Source organism: Triturus cristatus, chromosome 7, assembly GCF_964204655.1.
Source record: "Triturus cristatus chromosome 7, aTriCri1.1, whole genome shotgun sequence".
Classification (NCBI taxonomy): domain Eukaryota; kingdom Metazoa; phylum Chordata; class Amphibia; order Caudata; family Salamandridae; genus Triturus; species Triturus cristatus.
Genome location: NC_140590.1, coordinates 753,514,099 through 753,536,667, shown reverse-complemented (window position 1 = coordinate 753,536,667; position 22,569 = coordinate 753,514,099). Strand labels below are relative to the sequence as shown.

General features: G+C 50.6%; 1 protein-coding gene across 2 annotated transcripts in view; it reads right to left on the bottom strand.

Annotated features, from left to right (window-relative positions):
* The window catches only part of DNAH17 (dynein axonemal heavy chain 17), a 14,992,541-nt gene that overhangs the window by 4,082,618 nt on the left and 10,887,354 nt on the right, over nucleotides 1–22,569 (bottom strand). For both annotated transcript variants that reach the window (XM_085617470.1, XM_085617471.1), the window contains one exon: nucleotides 11,903–11,998. In XM_085617470.1, coding sequence (XP_085473596.1) covers nucleotides 11,903–11,998 — 96 coding nt within the window. The remainder of the gene's footprint in view (nucleotides 1–11,902; nucleotides 11,999–22,569) is intronic.

Below are 22,569 nucleotides of genomic sequence, written 5' to 3'. Positions count from 1 at the left end.
ACTGACCGCCTGTCAGCAACTTTCCTTCAGGCATCCATAGAAGTCCACGACGAAACCCGACGCAAGTTCACACCTATGCACCCGCAGTCCGTGGGCTAGGTAACTTGGGTACTTCGGTGCTCACAAGGGTAGTGACTATCCTAGGGTCTAGTTTCCGAGTCTCGACTCTCTAGCTGCTTCAGAAGTGTCCTTAAACTGTTAATTTCTAACTGCTAGTAATTCTATCGACTTTTACGCATTACGCGTGAGTGTTTCCACTCTGCACCTGAATCCCGTGGGCCTCCCACTTCCTAACTGTTGCTAGTGTAGTGTAGCCCCAGCGATTCCCTAGGCCTAGGCCTATCCTATTTCCGTAACAGTGGTCCTTATACCACTTTCTTAGTATATGGTTTGCGTGGCCCCTAGGGCCTAACTGTATTACTTACCTGTGTGACTTAATGTATGCTTGAATAAGACTGTGTTGTACTTACCTCGAATCTCATAAAGAGTGCTGAGGGTTTGACTAGAATAAATACACTTTATTTTATATATATATCTGTTGTGGTGTCCTTTCATTTGGTATTCAAGGGATTATATATGGTATCACAGCTGGCTTCACATGCCATTCAGAGTTTAGCCTAAGACTGCTCTTGTCCATGCTACCACTAGGATAGCTGGTCTATAAGGTTGACTTTACAACCAATCACCATAAGGGTTGTTTGGACTGATATAAGGTGTACACTAGAGCTAGTGACATCATACATCAGGCCAACTTCTCACATTGGTGAGCAGCGGTTGGGATCTGAGCTTGCTGTTGTAATACCATTGTAATCTTGAGATACTAAATAGAAAGATCACACAGATATTGTTTAGGTACATATAACATAGATTATAATACTTAAGTCCTACTGGACTTAGTGGTTGTAGGTTGAAGGGAGTAACACACCCTGACTACAACTACCAGAGAGGTTTAGTAGAAACAACTAGTGTAGGTAGGTGCACACACCACACCCTCACTAGATCATGTCTCTGGGAGGAGATCAAGTAGATGCTCTCTCAGGAGGGGCAGGTCTGAAGAAGACCCCCTCTAGATATGATACCCTAACTTTTCAGGAGATGAGACAATTGTGTACCTCCAGAAAGTTAAAACAGGGTGCAAACCCTACCCTCCTTCAGCTAGTACAACTCCTAGAGGAGTATTATACTTTTAGGGCCTCACAGGTCAGTACCCTAGGTACAAAGGAGGGTCTGCCCACCGCAGAGGAGTCAGATGGGACTTCAGATGAAGAGGTAGACAGCCAGGGCCAAGTAGGAAGACTTAGCCAGGCTAACCTAAGCTTACATGGGAGTTTGCATGGGGTCCCCCCATACAGACCCCCAAGTGGGCTTAACCAGAGAAGCAGGAGAGACAGATCCCCTTCAAGGGAATCCATCCACTCCCATGTCTCTAGCATCTCTAATGCCTCTTCTCACAGGGGAATGACTTCCCCCGAGAGAAAGGAGCATGAAGCCAGAATGAGGGAAGCTAATCTGAGGATTCAGAGGGAAGAACTTGCCCTTGCCAAGGAGAAGCTTGCTCTGGCTAGAGAGCAAAAGTTAAGTGGGTCAGAACCCACTGGTGGCAGCAATATCCCTAGAGATAGGGATAGGTCTTATGACCATAGAAACCTAAGCAAGATAGTCCCCCCATATCAGAATGGGGATGACATCCAAGAGTGGATGACTGCTTTGGAGAGGGCCTGCAAAGTACAGCAGGTACCCCAGAGTCAGTGGGCAGCTATCTTGTGGCTCTCCTTTTCTGACAAAGGTAGAGACAAGCTCCTCACAGTCAGTCATGAGGATGCTAACAATTACAAAGTCCTGAAGAGTGCTCTGATAGATGGGTTTGGCTTAACCACTGAGCAATATAGGTTGTTGTTCAGAGACACCCAGAAGACACAGACACAGGACTGGTCTGATTTTGTGGATTGTGCCACTAAGGGTTTGGAAGGTTGGTTAACTGGCAGCAAGGTGCAGGACTATACAGGATTGTACAACTTGATTATGAGGGAGCAGATCCTTAGTAATTGTCAGAACCAGCTCCTCCATCAACACCTGGTAGACTCAGATTTGACCTCTCCCCAAGAATTGGGAAAGAGGGCAGATAAATGGGTCAGGACCAGGATTAGGCCTAAAAATCAGGGTGGTGACCAAAAGAAAGATACCACCAAGCCTCAAGAGAAGGGTGGGGATAAAACAAAAGAGAAATCTTCCTCAGGGCCCCAAAACTCCACACAGGGTGGTGGGTCCCAAGCTCCCTCCTCTACCACAGTTAAAAAGCCTTACTGCCATGAGTGTAAAACTCCTGGGCATTGGAAAACTGACAGCAGTTGCCCAAAGGCTAAAACCAAAACTGTTCCTCCAACTACTCCTGTCACACCACCTATTACTGTCAGCAGTAATCCCCCAGGTGGTGGGAGTGCCCACAAAAATTTGGTTGGGTTTTCTTGGGGAACACGGGGACCCTGGCTTAGCCAATTCCCCTACAGCAGCTACTCTTGTCTGTGATGGTGGCATGGGGTTTGCCAACTTCACTGCCTGTCCCAACACTTTGTGTAGGTACAGACAGGAGCCCTACATCAATGGTAGAAAAGCTGAGGCCTACAGAGACACTGGAGCTAGCATCACTATGGTGGCCCATAGGCTAGTTCCCTCTGAGCAGCTTTTGCCTGGTTTCTCATACCAGGTAACTAACATTGAGGGCAAACAGAACAGTCATCCCATGGCAGAGGTATGTCTCAGCTGGGGAGGTGTCACTGGCCCCAAAAGGGTGGCAGTGTCTCCAACCTTGCCTGTGGACTGCTTACTGGGGAATGACTTAGAACTCTCAGCTTGGGCTGGAGTTGAACAAGACACCCATTCTAAAATGGTAGGCCTTTCACAAAAGGGTAGTGGGGTTGTGCCAGCCACAACCCCTGTCCAAGTAGATTTCTTTCCTGAAAAGGTTGGAAGGGCAGTGGTAGCCACAGCCCAGGCAAAGACAGACTTCCCTGTAGAGATTGGCAGAGCTGTGACAGTCACAGCTCAAACCCAAACTGAGTGCCTCCCTGAAAAGGTTGGCAAGGCTGTAATGGTCTCAGCCCATACTCAGACTGACATAGGTGTAGTGAAGCCTGAAACTATGGATCACTCCACACAAACAGAGAGTAGTGGGGAGGAAGAAAAGTCTCCCTCTCCCCAGACATTAGGAAAAGGTCAGCCTCGTCAGGGATCTGACCTCACCCCTTGTGAAGGAACTGCCCCAGAGGTAGCCAGGCCTGGCCTGGCAGAGCCTCTGATGTCAGTGGCCCCTTCCAAGGTGGGACCCAGTCTGGTGCAGGTAGCCTACCTCTCTCTACCCTGCCTCAGTCAGCCCAGGGCTGCAGAGGTCAGGGAGGCCAGTGGACCCCAAGAGGGCCCCTGTCCCCAAGAACCCCCCCATCAAAAGAATGAGGATTGCCTGGCTAGTAGCCCTAGCCAGGCAATAGTTAAAAACATTCCTGAGGGATCTCCTTTACAGGTAGTTAGGGACCTCCCCCAGAGGGATTCTGTTGGGCACAGGCAAACATGGGACCTTAGGGCCCCAAACCTGACCTGTCCCTCCAGTAAGCCCACAAAAGGGACCCAGCCTCCAGCTTTAGGTAGCCAGAGGCTGACCCTGAGAGCACAGTGCAACTCAGTGAAAGAAAGAAAGGCATCCATGGTGGAGGATGATTGGAGGAAGCTGAGGCCTCACTTTGAGGACACTCACTTCAGTACTCCATCTCAACACCAGCCTTTTACTTTGCAAAGACACACCAAAGGTAGAGATTCCCTATGGTGGAGACCCTATGATACCTTTAGGGTGAGGGATTGCTTAGTGGACCATGAGACAGGGGGTAACCACGCCAGTGCTGGTTCTTCCTTAGATGGCCACTTAGGCAGTAGAGGCTTACCTTGTCAAGGCCAGCCTTATCTCCTTTCGTTTGGGGGGGGGGGGGGTTGTGTAGGAAGGTGGATATCTGACTATGGTTACCCCCAACTTTTTGCCTAGTGTCTAGCTGGTTTTTCGACTTAGTTGGCCTGAGATCCTGCCATTCAGGGTCTCAGGCTGTCTGCTCTCTCTTTAAAATGGACTCCATGTACCCTAGGTACATTCCCAATTGGTAAGGATCACCTTATTGGACCCTGTACAGTGTACCCTAGGTACCCAGGGCATAGGTGTACCCTAGGCCTCCCAGGGGCTGCAGCATGTATTATGCCACCCCTGGTCTGGCCTGCCAATCAGACACAACTGGCTGATCACTCAGCTGGGGGGGGGTCGTGTAATCACCCCTTGCTTAGATATAGTATACCTATATCTACCCTTAAAATAGACACATGTGTACCTATCAGCCACTCCTATGGCAGGCCTTAACAATCCTGGAGGCAGAGTGCTTGGTAACATGTGAGATGGTGCTCTGGCATGAGCTGAGCCTGTCTGCAGCTTTCGGAACCATGTCCTTATAGCTGTTCTATGATATAGCCTACCATATACTCTTAAAGTGCCTTATAATCTTAAACGGTTATGGTAACTATGGTTTGGCTTTATCAAAACATGTCGTGTAAGGTGTCTAACACTTTGGAATAATACCCCCATAACATTTCTGGTGATGAGGATATTATTCCCCCCTTCTAGAGGGAGAGACATGTTAAAATCCTACTTTGCTGTTTTAACTCTAACCAAAGCCTCAGCATCACAAAATGGATGCTGCTGCCACAGACACAAGTCTGACCTCCTGCTGCTGGGAGTGATCCCGGCAAGGGAGGCTTGGACAATAGGTTTCCTGCTTGGGGAGGTGCTAGCACCTCCCCAGACAGACTTTACTGTATTGGGGCAGGGAGGGCTGAAAGGAATGAGACATGCCTGGGGCACACAAGGTGTCCCATGCATAGTCCAGTTCAAACCGGTGCTGGGGCACACCAGCCCCAGTCCTGGCGCGAAACTGGACAAAGGGAAGGGGGTGTAACCACCCCCCTCCCAGGTCCCACCCATAAGGCATGACCTAGCAGGCAACCCAGCCCCCCAGATTAGTATAAGAGTGGTAGCTGGGCCCCAGGAGATTAGATTATCCTGAACCTGCAACTTGAACAGAAACTCTGGACCTTCGACATTCGACGAAAGAAGAAGACTGAAGAATCTCCCTTGTGGCCAAGGAGTGGCTACCCTGTGCAAACAGGCACCATCAAGAGACTACCCTTTGCTTTGCTGAAGTTCTACGAGGGACCGACTGCAGAGCCCGACCAGAGCCTTGACTTCCAGACTTCTCCGACCCTGATCCACATCCACAGCCGAGCTGAGATCCGTGGAGGCGACGAGAGACGTGGGACCGGCTACCTGGGAAAAGTGGCTAGTATCTTCCAGCGCAGCTTCTGAGGCACCCTCGAAGTTGTGCACCGGTGATTGAGAAGCCCCAACCCCAAGCACCATCTGCACCGAAGATCAGCCCCCCACACTCCACGAGTCCTGCGTGGGGCCCTTATGCATTTTCCTGCTTGCCGCGTCTGTCCGGTTGCTTGCCCGTTGGCTAGCGGCCTCTGTGACGACACACCTTGAAATCTTCACTGCTGGTTTGGCTCCTCCAGACTGGCTCCCGCTTCTTTGCAAAAGAGAAGCAAGTCCTCCGTTCTTCGTGGGTTCCGCTTGCCAAGGCTTGGTGAGTCCTAGTTCGACTTCGACGCCGCCGACAGCAAGAGTCTTCGTGGGACAGCTCGCCTCCTGGTCCTGGTCGTCCTCGACGTCTCCTGGTACCCGTGGCTGCAGCGACAAGCTTCACCTTTCACCTGCAATCTTCACGACATCGCCTGGTTCCTTCCTGGTTCCACGTGGTCACTGGCTAGTGACCTTGACTCTGTCCCTTCTGCTTGCAGGTATCCTCACTTCTTGATCCCAGCCTTGGGATCCACCGGACACTCTTCACTGACCGCCTGTCAGCAACTTTCCTTCAGGCATCCATAGAAGTCCACGACGAAACCCGACGCAAGTTCACACCTATGCACCCGCAGTCCGTGGGCTAGGTAACTTGGGTACTTCGGTGCTCACAAGGGTAGTGACTATCCTAGGGTCTAGTTTCCGAGTCTCGACTCTCTAGCTGCTTCAGAAGTGTCCTTAAACTGTTAATTTCTAACTACTAGTAATTCTATCGACTTTTACGCATTACGCGTGAGTGTTTCCACTCTGCACCTGAATCCCGTGGGCCTCCCACTTCCTAACTGTTGCTAGTGTAGTGTAGCCCCAGTGATTCCCTAGGCCTAGGCCTATCCTATTTCCGTAACAGTGGTCCTTATACCACTTTCTTAGTATATGGTTTGCGTGGGCCCTAGGGCCTAACTGTATTACTTACCTGTGTGACTTAATGTATGCTTGAATAAGACTGTGTTGTACTTACCTCGAATCTCATAAAGAGTGCTGATGGTTTGACTAGAATAAATACACTTTATTTTATATATATATCTGTTGTGGTGTCCTTTCATTTGGTATTCAAGGGATTATATATGGTATCACAGCTGGCTTCACATGCCATTCAGAGTTTAGCCTAAGGCTGCTCTTGTCCATGCTACCACTAGGATAGCTGGTCTATAAGGTTGACTTTACAACCAATCACCATAAGGGTTGTTTGGACTGATATAAGGTGTACACTAGAACTAGTGACATCATACATCAGGCCAACTTCTCACAGGCAGAAACAGCTGAATGATATCCCTTGATGGTGCCCAGAGCAGAGCCCTGCTGGGCCAAGGAAAGAAGAAAGAGGAGAACCTCAGAAAGAGGGGCGGAAAGGGGATCCACAGCCTTTGCTGTGCACCATGCCACAAATTTGTTCCACTTGCAGGCGTATACCCTTTTAGTGGAGGGACGCCTGGCTGCCAGAATGACATCACAGACTTCAGGAGGCAAGTCAAATGGCATCAACTGCCGCCGCTCAATCTCTACGCATGGAGGTGGAGGCTGGACAGGTTCGGGTGGAGGACCGTCTCCTGCTACTGTGACAGAAGGTCCTCCTGAAGAGGCAGTCGAATCGGGGGATTGATTGACAGACTGAGTAGCTCGGGATACCAGTATCTTCGTGCCCAATCCGGAGCCACAAGGATGACTTGGGCCCGGTCGCGCCTGATCTTCTTCAGCACTCTGGGCAGAAGTGGCACAGGCGGAAAGGCATATAACAGACCGCAAATCCACTCGCGACGAAAAGCGTCTCTGAGCGAGTGCCGCCTTGGAAACTCCAACGCGCAGAACTGATGACATCGCGCGTTCTCTTCGGTGGCGAATAGATCAAACCAAGGCTCTCCCCATTGCCGAAGGAGGCCTTGCGCCACGCCCGAGTTCAGTCACCATTCGTGATCCATCATGCACCGGCGGCTGAGTTCGTCCGCCCTGGCATTCAGAGAGCCCGCCAGGTGTTTGAACCACCAGGTTGATGCCCTGATGTTCCAGCCATGTCCAGAGGCGCAGAGCCTCCTGACAAAGGGTCCACGACCCCACCCCGCCCTGTTTGTTGCAATACCACATGGCGGTGGTGTTGTCTGTGAACACCTGCACTACACTTCCCCATACAGAGGGAAGGAATGCCTTCAGTGCAAGCCGGATCGCCCGCAGCTCCAATAGGTTGATATGGAGCCGGTACTCCGCCGGAGACCAGAGGCCTCTGATCTCCACCTCTCCCATGTAGCCCCCCCATCCCAGGAGGGACGCATCCGTCACCACTGCATGCTTCGGTTGGGGTAGGGAGAGGGATCTGCCACTGACCCAATCCCGGTCCGTGAGCCACCACTGCAACTGACTTGCAGTGCCCTCCGAGATCAGGACGTGGTCAGACAGGTTGCCCTGATGTTGAGCCAACTGGAACTTCAGGTCCCACTGCAGAGCTCGCATCCGCCACCTGGCGTGATGTACCAGCAGGATGCAGGAGGCCATCAGACCCAGCAGCCGCAGGACCATCCTGACCGAAACTCGGGATAAAGGCTGAAAGATCAGAATCAGAGCCTGAATATCCCAAACCCGCTGTTCGGGAGGATAGACCCGAAACTGCACCGAGTCCAGAACCGCTCTGATGAAAAGGAGCTACTGGGAGGGACTCAGATGTGACTTCGGCACGTTGATGGAGAACCCCAGCAAATGCAGGAGGTCGGCTGTAGTCTGGAGGTGGGAGACGACTGCTTGGGGCGAGCCTGCCTTCAACAACCAGTCGTCGAGATACAGGAAGACTGGAACCCCTAATCTGCGCAGATAAGCTGCGACCACCGCCATCACTTTCGTGAACACCCGAGGGGCACTGGTGAGGCCGAAGGGGAGCACGGTAAACTGAAAGTGCTCGTGGCCTACCGTGAACCGCAGGTAACGTTGGTGGGCCGGCAGGATGGGGATGTGGAAATACGCGTCCTGCAAGTCCAACGCTACTATCCAGTCTCCAGGGTCTAGGGCAGTCAGAACCTGAGCTAAAGTGAGCATCTTGAACTTCTCCTTCCGGAGGAAGGCGTTGATGCTCCTGAGGTCCAAGATAGGGCGTATGCCCCCTTTTCCCTTCTTGGGAACCAGAATGTAGTGGGAGTAACAACCCCGTCCTCCTTCTGGGCCAGGAACGCGCTCAATGGCCCCCTTGGCCAAGAGGGCCGTAACTTCCTCCTGTAGAAGTTGCAAGTGATCTCCGGACATGTGGTGGTATTGCGGTGGCATGGCTGGAGGGGTCGCCTCGAAGGGGAGGGAGTAGCCCCTTAGGGCGATTTGCAGCACCCACCTGTCCGACGTGATGGTACGCCAGTGGAGCAGGTGATGGCGAACTCTGCCTCCCACTGGCGTGGAATGGGCCTGAAAGGTCGGACTAGGAAGGCTTTGAGGCAAATGCTGTGGGAGCCGATGTGGACTGACTGGGTCGCTGTCCCCCTGCTCCGCCAAGGCGGAATCCACGTCTGTGACCGTGTTGAGGCTGGTTCTGCATGCTGTGGCTAGGCGGACGTGCGGGGGCGCCCCTTCCTTGGCCACGAAAGGGGCGAAAAGCAGAAGTTTGCAGGCGCGGGCTGAGAGGCCCAAGGACTTGGCCGTAGCCCTGGAGTCCTTAAAGCACTCCAGCGCACTATCCGCTTTGTCACCAAAAAGGCGACAGCCAACGAAGGGCATGTCCATGAGTGTGCTCTGGATATCCCCTGAAAAATTTGTGGACCACAGCCAGGCGTGACGACGAATCGCCACAGTTGTCGCAATCGCTCTACCTAGCGAGTCCGTGGTGTCTAGTCCACATCGAATGGAGTACCGTGCTGCATCCCACCCCTCAGCAAGAGCCTGGGCGAGCCGTATCCGGGCCTCCTTCGGACACTGGGGCAGCACCTCCGCCACCGTATCCCACAAGGAGTGGGTTTAACGGTTGAAAAGGCACGCAGTATTAATAGACCGCCACCCCAAACTGAGGGAGGAAAACAGTTTCTTCCCAAACTGCTCCAACCTTTTGGATTCCCGATCCAGAGGAGCGGACGGGAATGCAGTCTGGGATGTAGAGGCCTGGATAACCAGACTCTCAGGGGTGGGGTGCATTGACAGAAAGATGGGGTCGCCCGAAGCAGGGCGGTAGCGCCGGGCCACGTTCCGGTCCACAGGGGTGACTGTGGAGGGCTTGGACCAAGTGCCCATCAGAACGTCAGTGAGCACCTCATTGAACTGTAGTAGAGGCTCCGAAGAGCTTACTGGTGGTTGAAGCACCTCAGTGAGGAGGTTAGTTCTCATGGCCGCTGCAGAGAGCTCCAGGTGAAGAGTGTAGGAGAGTAGGGTCTGCTTTCTATGTTCACCCCCACATTTTGCTTTTGCTTTACTGGTTTTCGAGTTAGATGTGGCTGTGGGCCTGACAATCAGACCCACAGCCCTGCTGTTCTCTCTCTAAAGTAATACTATGTACTTTAGGTGCATAACCCATTTGGATAGGATCACCTTATTGGCCCCCGTACAGTGTACCTTAGGTACCCAGGGCATAGGTGTATCCTAGGCCTACCAGGGGCTGCAGCATGTATTATGCCCCCCCTGGCCTGGCCTGGCCTGGCCTTCCATTATGACACAACTGGCTGATCACTCAGCTGGGGCAAGGTCGTGTAATCACTCCTTGCTTAGGTGTAGTATTCCTATACCTATCTTATATATAGACACATGTGTACCTATCAGCCACACCAATCACCATAAGGGTTGTTTGGACTGATATAAGGTGTACACTAGAACTAGTGACATCATACATCAGGCCAACTTCTCACAAAGAGCTTCGGCAGCCCTGCGCAGCACCACAGAATAAGTTGCACCCTCCTCCGTAGCCACGGAAGGAGGAGAGATGAAGCCAGTGTCAGGCGAAGTGCCGAGACCACTGGCATCCCCCAGCTCGTCTGACCAGTCCTCCTCTTCATCCGTCTCCTGGTAAACAGGTAGAAAGGACGGAGTCGGGTGGTAGATGAAATGCTCATCCATCGGCGCCCGGCGGCGCCGTTCCGACGCCAGATCCGGACCGGGGCTGAAACTGGGGACGGCGTCGTCCAAAGACGGCGCCGGGGGCAGCACCATAGGGGTCGGCGCTGGTGGAGGAGTCGTAAGGTCAAACGGCGTCGACCGGGATCCAGGCCTGGATCCCACAGGGACCTGCGGCGTCGGGACCGAAGTTGACGACGGCGCTGGGGCCATAGCTGCCGGCTCACTAGGCCACCCAGTCGGACCTGCGGCCGCGACGGCAGAGCGAGACTCTTTATGGCCACGAGGAAGTCCCGAATCTCGCCCGGAGTCGCATTAGGCCCAGGGACCGGAGGGTATGGGGCGGGACGCGACTCCTGCGGCTCCGATGGAGCCGTGCGGGTGGTGCCACCCAAACCCTAAGCCGAGTCGCGCGACTTGCGAGGGGAGTCAGAAGAGCGGTGTCGCTTCTTCGACTTCTTCTTACTGTGCCTCAACTTACCTGAATGCGAGGACTTCGAACCCGACGAGCGGTGATGACTTCGGCTCCGCGACCGGTCCCTCGACCTCCTCCTCGACCGGGAACTCGAGCGGCGCAGAGCCGACTGCCAGATCTCGAGGAGCTTGCGGGACAGCTCCCGCCTAGCCTTGGAGGTCAAGACCCGGCAGTCGGGGCACGACTTGTCATCATGGTTGGCCCCAAGGCAGTAGAGACACCGATGGTGGGGGTCGGTAACCGACATCAGTCAGCGACAGGCGTCACACGGCTTGAACCCGGGCATTCCTACAGTCGAGGTCGACTCGAAAGAATAGACCAAAAAAGTCAAAATAGTTAGTCAAAAAGTGACTAAAGGGTATGCTCCTCCCGGATCTGCACTTACTGGCGCGGAAAAAAGAAGAACCGACATCAGCGCGCGAGGGCGGCGTCTAAGTACTCCAATGTCATCCCGGCGATCACGACGCCAAACGCGGAGTCGCAGACGACGCCTACCAACATGCAAGGGTACTGTTGAAGAAAAATCTTTCCGGATCCAGCCTGACGTCTGGGTATATTCTAAGGTAAGGAATCTAACTAACGTGTTTCTTTCAGATTAATGCATCATAAACAAATTAGTAACATAGTAAAAGTAAAAGCTAGACTTTTTCACGTTTGTGTGACACATAAATATGCAAGTGAATGCAAATGTGAAAAATGTGCAATATTAGTTTGAATACACATGTTTCCAGGAAACAGCTACTGTGATATCTACACGAGGCTGGCAGATTTTTGGTTTCAAGTTTCTGTGAGCCGCTCCGATCGCACAATAAGGTATGAACCCATCTTAACTGCATCCTTTAAGGTTTTAGCTGATGTCTGTGCCAAAGAGACTTATGCATTTAGCTGAAATTGTCACATCAGCTCACACGACTCCAATCGTTCAATTACAATTCCACCTTTACAGTTGTTTTGTTCAGACTCATTTTGAACTTTACCTTATTGAGAGTGTTGAGGGCTTCTTGTGCAGCTAATAAAGCAGGTTCTGCTTTGGCCAAGTCTATTTCGCACTGTCTTTGTTTCTCCATTACATTCTGAAAAGCAAAATACAGTAAGCATGAGTTATAAACATCCATCTTTGCACTTATTCTCTGCAGTAAGCCATAGTTTGTAAAGCTAGCTAGGTGGAATGCAATTGGGAGTCCATCATACGCTCTCCTGTGGTTCTTTCTAAATAAATCCATGTGTACATTAAGATATGTTTTGAGGACATTATTTAAGCACAGTATGTGTGTTTATGTTCATTAATTGATTCTCACACGTGAATTATGTGGATTAAATAAACCTGCTACAAGTATTTGCTGCATTGTGTTATTTGTACGTCCATTCGCACCTTCATCCCCAAATTGAGGATATCTATTCATTGGAGAGTATTAGTCTCGAGATTAGATACCATAACATGTTAGAGACGAGCTCCTACATTTGACCATACGAATAAATAGCTCTACACATTCCCAGCCTCCACCACCTTTGCTCCTTTATGCATAGTTTAACCTATTCTGCAATGTACAATGGAATGAAATTCCACAAACATTTTGTTTTTAAAATAAAATTTTCACAATCTTAGTCTAGCTACCTTAATACATTTTTCTGTATATTGATTGGCTAACACATGCAAGTTGGAACACATCTAGCTTATTTGTCCTATCACTTTTAAAAGAGACTGTTTTTTTCTAACCTCTGATCCACGTTAAAGAACAATCTACTTGCCTGCGGTAATGCTTTATGTGGGAGAGACTCTGTCTAGCCACAGGTTCCTTACCATAGAATAATCCCAAGGCGCCAGACTCATGAGTGTTGTAGGAGAGTAGGGTCTGCTTCCTATGGTCACCCCCACTTTTTGCTTTTGCTTTACTGGTTTTCGACTTAGATGTGGCTGTGGGCCTGCTGATCAGACCCACAGCCCTGCTGTTCTCTCTCTAAATTAATACTATGTACTTTAGGTGCATAACCCAATTGGATAGGATCACCTTATTGGCCCCTGTACAGTGTACCTTAGGTACCCAGGGCATAGGTGTACCCTAGGCCTACCAGGGGCTGCGGCATGTATTATGCCACCCCTGGCCTCGCCTTCCATTATGACACAACTGGCTGATCACTCAGCTGGGGCAAGGTCGTGTAAGCACCCCTTGCTTAAGTGTAGTATTCCTATACCTATCTTATATATAGACACATGTGCACCTATCAGCCACTCCTATGGCAGGCCTTAACAATCCTGGAGGCAGAGTGCTTGGTAACATGTGAGATGATGCTCTAGCATGAGCTGAGCCTGTCTGCAGCTTTCGGAATCATGTCCTTATAGCTGTTCTATGATATAGCCTACCATATACTCTTAAAGTGCCTTACAATCTTAAACGGTTATGGTAACTATGGTTTGGCTTTATCAAAACATGTCGTGTAAGGTGCCTAACACTTTGGAATAATACCCCCATCCCATTTCTGGTGATGAGGATATTATCCCTCCCTTCTAGAGGGAGAAGACATGTTGAAACCTACTTACCCGGTTAAAGTTAACCAGAGCCCCAGCATCACAAAATGGATGCTGCTGCCACGACACAAGTCTGACCTCCTGCTGCTGGGAGTGATCCCGGCAAGGGAGGCTTGGACAAAAGGTTTCCTGCCTTGGAAGGTGCGAGCACCACCCCAGACAGGCCTTAGTGTATTGGGGCAGGGAGGGATGAATGAAACGAGACACTGCCTGGGGCACACAAGGTGTCCCATGCATAGTCCAGTTCAAACCGGTGCTGGGGCACACCAGCCCCAGTCCTGGCGCGAAACTGGACAAAGGGAAGGGGGTGTAACCACCCCCCTCCCAGGTCCCACCCATAAGGCGTGACCTAGCAGGCAACCCAGCCCCCCAGATTAGTATAAGAGTGGTAGCTGGGCCTCAGGAGATTAGATTATCCTGAGCCTGCAACTTGAACAGAAACTCTGGACCTTCGACATTCGACGAAAGAAGAAGACTGAAGAATCTCCCTTGTGGCCAAGGAGTGGCTACCCTGTGCAAACAGGCACCATCAAGAGACTACCCTTTGCTTTGCTGAAGTTCTACGAGGGACCGACTGCAGAGCCCGACCAGAGCCTTGACTTCCAGACTTCTCCGACCCTGATCAACATCCACAGCCGAGCTGAGATCCGTGGAGGCGACGAGAGACGTGGGACCGGCTACCTGGGAAAAGTGGCGAGTATCTTCCAGCGCAGCTTCTGAGGTACCCTCGAAGTTGTGCACCGGGGATTGAGAAGCCCCAAGCACCATCTGCACCGAAGATCAGCCCCCCACACTCCACGAGTCCTGCGTGGGGCCCTTCTGCATTTTCCTGCTTGCCGCGTCTGTCCGGTTGCTTGCCCGTTGGCTAGTAACCTTTGCGACGACACACCTTTGATTTTCCACTGCTGGTTTGGCTCCTCCAGACTGGCTCCTGCTCCTCTGCAAAAGAGAAGCACCCCAGACCTTCCTGGTCTGCACCAGAAGCAAGTCCTCCATTCTTCGTGGGTTCCGCTTGCCAAGGCTTGGTGAGTCCTAGTTCGACTTCGACGCCGCCGACAGCAAGAGCCTTCGTGGGACAGCTCGCCTCCTGGTCCTGGTCGTCCTCGACGTCTCCTGGTACCCGTGGCTGCTGCGACAAGCTTCACCGCTCCACCTGCAATCTCCCGACATCGCCTGGTTCCTTCCTGGTTCCACGTGGTCACTGGCTAGTGACCCAGACTCTGTCCCCTCTGCTTGCAGGTATCCTTCCTTCTTGATCCCGGCCTTAGGATCCACCGGACACTCTGCACTGACTGCCTGTCAGCAACTTTCCTTCAGGCATCCATAGAAGTTCACGACGAAACCCGACGCAAGTTCACACCTATGCACCCGCAGCCCGTGGGCTAGGTAACTTGGGTACTCCGGTGCTCACAAGGGTATTGACTTTCCTAGGGTCTAGTTTCCGAGTCTCGACTTTCTAGTTATACCAGAGTGTCCTAAAACTGCTTATTTCTGAACTGTACTATTTCTATCGATTATACGCATTACTCGTAAGTGTTTCCACTCTGCACCTGAATCCCGTGGGCCTCTCACTTCCTAACCTTGGGTAGTATAGTGTAGCCCCAGCGAAGGCCTAGGCCTATCTTATTTCCGTGAAAGTGGTCCTTATACCACTTCTTTAGTATATGGTTTGCGTGGCCCCTAGGGCCCATAAGGGTTGTTTGGACTGATACAGGGTGTACACTAGAATTAGTGACATCATATATCAGGCCAACTTCTCACATTGGTGAGCAGCGGTTGGGATCTGAGCTTGCTGTTGTAATACCATTGTAATCTTGAGATACTAAATTGAAAGATCACACAGATATTGTTTAGGTACATATAACATAGACTATAATACTTAAGTCCTACTGGACTTAGTTGTTGTAGGTTGAAGGGCCTAACACACCCTGACTACAACTACTAGAGAGGTTTAGTAGATACAACTAGTGTAGGTAGGTGCACACACCACACCCTCATGAGACAATTGTGTACCTCCAGAAAGTTAAAACAGGGTGCAAACCCTACCCTCCTTCAGCTAGTAGAGATCCTAGAGGAGTATGATGCCCTTAGGGCCTCCCAGGCTGGTACCCTAGGTACAGGGGAGGGTCTACCCGCTACAGATGAGTCAGATGGGACTTCAGATGAAGAGGTAGACAGCCAGGTCAAAGTAGGAAGACTTAGCAAGGCTAACTTAAGCTTACATGGGAGTCTGCATGGGCTCCCCCCATTCAGACCCCCAAGTGGACTTAACCAGAGAAGCAGGAGAGACAGATCCCCTTCAAGGGAATCCATCCACTCCCATGTCTCTAGCATCTCTAATGCCTCTTCTCACAGGGGAATGACTTCCCCCCAGAGAAAAGAGCATGAAGCCAGAATGAGGGAAGTTAATCTAAGGATTGAGAGGGAAGAACTTGCCCTTGCCAAGGAGAAGCTTGCTCTGGATAGAGAGCAAAAGTTAAGTGGGTTAGAACCCACTGGTGGCAGCAATATCCCTAAGGATAGAGACAGGACCTATGATAATAGAAACCTGAGCAAGATTGTCCCTCCCTACAAGTGTGGGGATGACATCCACAAATGGATAACTGCTTTGGAGAGAGCTTGCAAAGTACAGCAGGTACCCCAAAGTCAGTGGGCAGCTATCTTGTGGCTCTCCTCTGAGAAAGGTAGAGACAAGCTCCTCACAGTTAGTGATGAGGATGCTGACAATTACACTGTCCTGAAGAGTGCTCTAATTGATGGATTTGGCCTAACCACTGAACAATACAGGTTGTTGTTCAGGGATACCCAGAAGACACAGACTCAGGACTGGACTGACTTTGTAGATTGTGCCACTAAGGCTTTGGAAGGCTGGCTATTGGGAAGTAAGGTTAAGGACTAAACAGGATTGTATAATTTGATCATGAGAGAACAAATCCTTAACAACTGTCAAAACCAGCTACAGCATCAACACCTGATTGATTCTGATCTGACTTCTCCCCAAGAATTGGGAAAGAAGGCAGATAGATGGGTCAGGACTAGAGTTAAGCAGAAAACCAGAACCAGGGCGGTGATCAGAAAAAGGCAGACCAGAAGGGTAATGATCAGAAACAAAAAGACCAGAAGTCTTCACCAGGCCCCCAAAAGGCTCAGGGGGAGGGTGGTCCCAAAAAGGATAAAAAGAAAGATGGCCAAAAGAAACCATGGTGCAACTATTGTAAGTCAAACTCACATTGGTTTAGTGAGTGCACCAAAAAGGATAAGCCCCCAGCCACCATTGCCCCTAAGGCAACTGTACCCCCTAGTTCAGCTGTAAGTAGTGGTTCCCAGCAAAAGGGTGTAGTAGGGTTAACCCTGGGAACTGAGGAGGATTCTGGCCTTGTCAGGATACCTACTCAGGCTGTTCTGATCTGTGATGGGGACATAGCTTTGTCCTCTACTATAGGCCCCAGTAACCTGGGAAAGTACAGACAGACTCCTTTTATCAATGAGAAAATGGCTCAGGCCTACAGGGACACTGGGGCTAGTGTCACAATGGTGACACCTGCCTTTGTGGACCCAGGACAGATCATACTAGGTGAGAACTACCTAGTGACCAACGCTAGCAATGCCACTACCTCCCATAGTGTGGCAATTGTTAACTTCTCCTGGGGAGGGGTAACTGGCCTCAAGAAAGTTGTTGTTAGTTCAGACCTTCCTGTGGAGTGTTTACTGGGCAATGATCTTGAAACTTCAGTTTGGTCTGAAGTGGAGTATAGGACCCATGCAGAAATGCTAGGGATAGATGCACATGTCCTTGCTGTGACCAGGTCACGGGCCAAAAAGTGCAACACTGAACAAGTGCTGGTTCCTGGAACCATGGACCAGTCACAACCCAAGAGAAAGAGCAGTAGGGTAAGGGCTGTGCCTTCCCCGCTGCCTCAGGTAGTGGATCAGCCCTCACAGGAGGATGATTCTGAGAGCCCTGAAGGAACTGTCCTAGAAGAACTTGAACCTGATCAGGTTGAGTTTCTTGGGACAGGGGGACCTTCAAGGGCAGATCTGAGGCAGGCTCAATTAGACTGCCCCTCTCTTGAACCGCTCAGACAGCTGGCTGCTGCTGAGGCTGCAGGGAATGCTCAAGGTACCCATAGAGTGTATTGGGATGAAGGGCTGCTGTATTCAGAGGCTAGAGACCCCAAGCCTGGTGCATCCAGGAGGCTGGTCATACCACTGAAGTTCAGAGGCTTCCTTCTTACCTTGGCCCATGATATTCCCCTTGCAGGACACTTAGGCCAGAACAAGACTTGTGACAGGCTTGTCCCTCACTTTCACTGGCCCCATATGTCAGAAGATACCAAGGAGTTTTGTCGCTCCTGTGTCACCTGCCAAGCCAGTGGCAAATCAGGTGGCACCACAAAGGCCCCCTCATACCACTACCTGTGGTGGGGGTTCCCTTTGAAAGAGTGGGCATAGATATTGTAGGACCAATGGACCCAAAAACAGCATCTGTCACACAGATTCATACTGGTGATAGTGGACCATGCCACCAGGTATCCAGAAGCTATTCCCCTGAGGACCACAACAGCTCCTGTTGTGGCAAGGGCCCTACTTGGAGTATTCTCCAGAGTGGGCTTTCCAAAGGAGGTCATTTCTGACAGAGGTGCCAACTTCATGTCAGGATATTTGACTGCAATGTGGAAGGAGTGTGGTGTGCACTACAAGTTCACCACACCCTATCACCCACAGTGCAATGGGCTTGTGGAAAGATTCAACAAGACCCTAAAGGGAATGATAAAAGGTTTACCAGACAAGCTTAGGCGAAGATGGGACATCCTTTTACCCTGCCTTCTGTTTGCTTACAGAGAGGTCCCACAAAAGGGGGTTGGCTACAGCCCTTTTGAGCTTTTGTTTGGGCATCCTGTAAGAGGATCCCTATGTTTAGTAAAGGAAGGATGGGAGAGAACTCTCAGACAACCCAAACTTGATATAGTGGATTATGTACTTGGTCTCCGCTCCAGGATGGCAGAGTATATGAAGAAGGCTTCTAAAAACCTTGAGGCAAGCCAAGAACTCCAAAAATCTTAGCATGACCAAAAGGCTGTGCTGACTGTTCACCAGCCAGGGCAGAAAGTGTGGGTGTTGGAGCCAGTGGCCCCAGCAGCACTCCAAGACAAATGGTCTGGACCCCACACTATTGTTGAGAAAAAGGGAGAAGTCACCTACTTGGTGGACCTTGGGAGTCCCAGAAGCCCCCACAGGGTGCTTCATGTCAACCGATTGAAGGCATATGTTGACAGGGCAGACATGGGCTTACTCATGGCTACAGATGAGGGGCAGGAGGAAGAGAGTGACCCTCTCCCAGACCTGTTGACTCAGAACCCTGATGATGGCTCAGTTGATGGTGTGGTCTTTTCTGACAGCCTCACTGTCTATCAGCAACAGGAATGCAGACAAGTTCTGCAATCCTACAGACATATGTTCTCTCTGGCCCCAAGTCAGACAAACTGGTGCACCCATGAGGTGGACACTGGTGACAGTCTGCCTGTGAAGAGTAAAATCTACAGGCAACCTGACCATGTCAGGGACTGCATAAAAGTTGAGGTACAAAAGATGTTGGAGCTGGGAGTCATTGAAACTTTAGAGAGCCCTTGGGCTAGTCCTGTAGTTCTTGTGCCAAAACCTCACACCCAGGATGGTAAGAGAGAGATGAGGTTTTGCGTGGACTACAGAGGTCTCAATGCTGTCACTAGGACAGATGCCCACCCAATACCTAGGGCAGATGAGCTCATTGACAGACTGGCAGCTGCTAAGTTTTTGAGCACATTTGACCTGACAGCAGGCTACTGGCAGATCAGACTAGCTGAGAATGCAAAGGCCAAAACTGCTTTCTCGACCCCAGGAGGACATTATCAATTTGTGGTAATGCCCTTTGGTTTGAAGAATGCACCTGCCACTTTCCAAAGGTTAGTGAATCAAGTCCTTACTGGGTTGGATGAGTACTGTGTAGCTTATCTTGATGATATTGCTGTCTTTAGCTCCACCTGGGAGGATCACCTGGTCCACTTGAGGAATGTTTTAGAGGCCCTGCAAAAGGCAGGCCTCACTATCAAGGCCACTAAGTGCCAGATAGGGCAGAGCCAGGTTGTGTACCTGGGCCACCTAGTCGGTGGGGGTCAGGTTCAACCACTGGAGAGCAAGATCCAGACCATAAAGGACTGGACTCCTCCAACTACCCAGACTCAGGTCAGAGCTTTCTTGGGCCTGACTGAGTACTACAGAATGTTTGTTAAGAACTATGGGTCCATTGTGACACCACTTAATGACTTGACCTCCAAGAAGATGCCAAAGAAAGTTCAGTGGACAGTAAGCTGTCAAAAAGCATTTGATGACCTGAAGCAGGCCATGTGCAGTGCACCTATTCTGAAAAGTCCAGACTACTCCAAAGAGTTTATTGTCCAGACAGATGCTTCTGAGTTGGGTGTGGGAGCTGTTCTTTCACAACTTAATACAGATGGTCAAGACCAGCCCATTGCTTTTATAAGTAGAAGGCTGACCCCTAGAGAGAAACGTTGGTCAGCTATTGAGAGGGAAGCCTTTGCTGTGGTTTGGGCCCTTAAGAAGCTGAGGCCATACTTGTTTGGCACTCACTTCAAGATTCAGACAGACCATAAGCCCCTCTTGTGGCTAAATCAGATGAAGGGTGAAAATCCCAAACTTCTTAGGTGGTCCATTTCCCTACAGGGGATGGACTTCACAGTGGAACATAGACCTGGGACTGACCATGCCAATGCAGATGGACTCTCCAGATATTTCCACTTAGAACATGAAGACTCAACTGGTCAAGGGTTGTGTAGGAGAGTAGAGTCTGCTTTCTATGTTCACCACCACTTTTTGCTTCTGCTTTACTGGTTTTCGACTAAGATGTGGCTCTGGGTCTGCTGATCAGACCCACAGCCCTGCTGTTCTCTCTCTAAATTAATACTATGTACTTTAGGTGCATAACCCAATTGGATAGGATCACCTTATTGGCCCCTGTACAGTGTACCTTAGGTACCCAGGGCATAGGTGTACCCTAGGCCTACCAGGGGCTGCAGCATGTATTATGCCACCCCTGGCCTGGCCTTCCATTATGACACAACTGGCTGATCACTCAGCTGGGGCAAGGTCGTGTAAGCACCCCTTGCTTAGGTGTAGTATTCCTATACCTATCTTATATATAGACACATGTGCACCTATCAGCCACTCCTATGGCAGGCCTTAACAATCCTGGAGGCAGAGTGTTTGGTAACATGTGAGATGGTGCTCTAGCATGAGCTGAGCCTGTCTGCAGCTTTCGGAACCATGTCCTTATAGCTGTTCTATGATATAGCCTACCATATACTCTTAAAGTGCCTTATAATCTTAAACGGTTATGGTAACTATGGTTTGGCTTTATCAAAACATGTCATGTAAGGTGTCTAACACTTTGGAATAATACCCCCATCCCATTTCTGGTGATGAGGATATTATCCCTCCCTTCTAGAGGGAGAAGACATGTTGAAACCTACTTACCCGGTTAAAGTTAACCAGAGCTCCAGCATCACAAAATGGATGCTGCTGCCACGACACAAGTCTGACCTCCTGCTGCTGCGAGTGATCCCGGCACGGGAGGCTTGGACAATAGTTTTCCTGCCTTGGGAGGTGCGAGCACCACCCCAGACAGGCCTTAGTGTATTGGGGCCGGGAGGGATGAAAGAAACGAGACACTGCCTGGGGCACACAAGGTGTCCCATGCATAGTCCAGTTCAAACCGGAGCTGGGGCACTCCAGTCCCAGTCCTGGCGCGAAACTGGACAAAGGGAAGGGGGTGTAACCACCCCCCTCCCAGGTCCCACCTGTGAGAAATTGGCCTGATGTATGATGTCACTAGTTCTAGTGTACACCTTATATCAGGCCAAACAACCCTTATGGTGATTGGTTGTAAAATCAACCTTATAGACCAGCTATCCTAGTGGTAGCATGGACAAGAGCAGTCTTAGGCTAAACTCTGAATGGCATGTGAAGCCAGCTGTGATACCATATATAATCCCTTGAATACCAAATGAAAGGACACCACAACATATATATATATAAAATAAAGTGTATTTATTCTAGTCAAACCCTCAGCACTCTTTATGAGATTCGAGGTAAGTACAACACAGTCTTATTTAGGCATACACAGGTAAGTAATACAGTTAGGCCCTAGGGGCCACGCAAACCATATACTAAAGAAGTGGTATAAGGACCACTGTCACGGAAATAGGATAGGCCTAGGCCTAGGGAGTCGCTGGGGCTGCACTACACTACCAACAGTTAGGTCTGCACCAGAAGCAAGTCCTCCGTTCTTCGTGGGTTCCGCTTGCCAAGGCTTGGTGAGTCCTAGTTCGACTTCGACGCCGCCGACAGCAAGAGCCTTCGTGGGACAGCTCTCCTCCTGGTCCTGGTCGTCCTCGACGTCTCCTGGTACCCGTGGCTGCAGCGACAAGCTTCACCCTTCACCTGCAATCTTCACGACATCGCCTGGTTCCTTCCTGGTTCCACGTGGTCACTGGCTAGTGACCTTGACTCTGTCCCTTCTGCTTGCAGGTACCCTTCCTTCTTGATCCTGGCCTTGGGATCCACCGGACACTCTGCACTGACTGCCTGTCAGCAACTTTCCTTCAGGCATCCATAGAAGTCCACGACGAAACCCGACGCAAGTTCACACCTATGCACCCGCAGCCCGTGGGCTAGGTAACTTGGGTACTTCGGTGCTCACAAGGGTAGTGACTATCCTAGGGTCTAGTTTCCGAGTCTCGACTCTCTAGCTGCTTCAGAAGTGTCCTTAAACTGCTTATTTCAAAACTGTACTATTTCTATCGACTATACGCATTACGTGTGAGTGTTTCCACTCTGCACCTGAATCCCGTGGGCCTCCCACTTCCTAACCTTGGGTAGTATAGTGTAGCCCCAGCGATTCCCTAGGCCTAGGCCTATCTTATTTCCGTGACAGTGGTCCTTATACCACTTCTTTAGTATATGGTTTGCGTGGCCCCTAGGGCCTAACTGTATTACTTACCTGTGTGACTTAATGTATTCTTGAATAAGACTGTGCTGTACTTACCTCGAATCTCATAAATA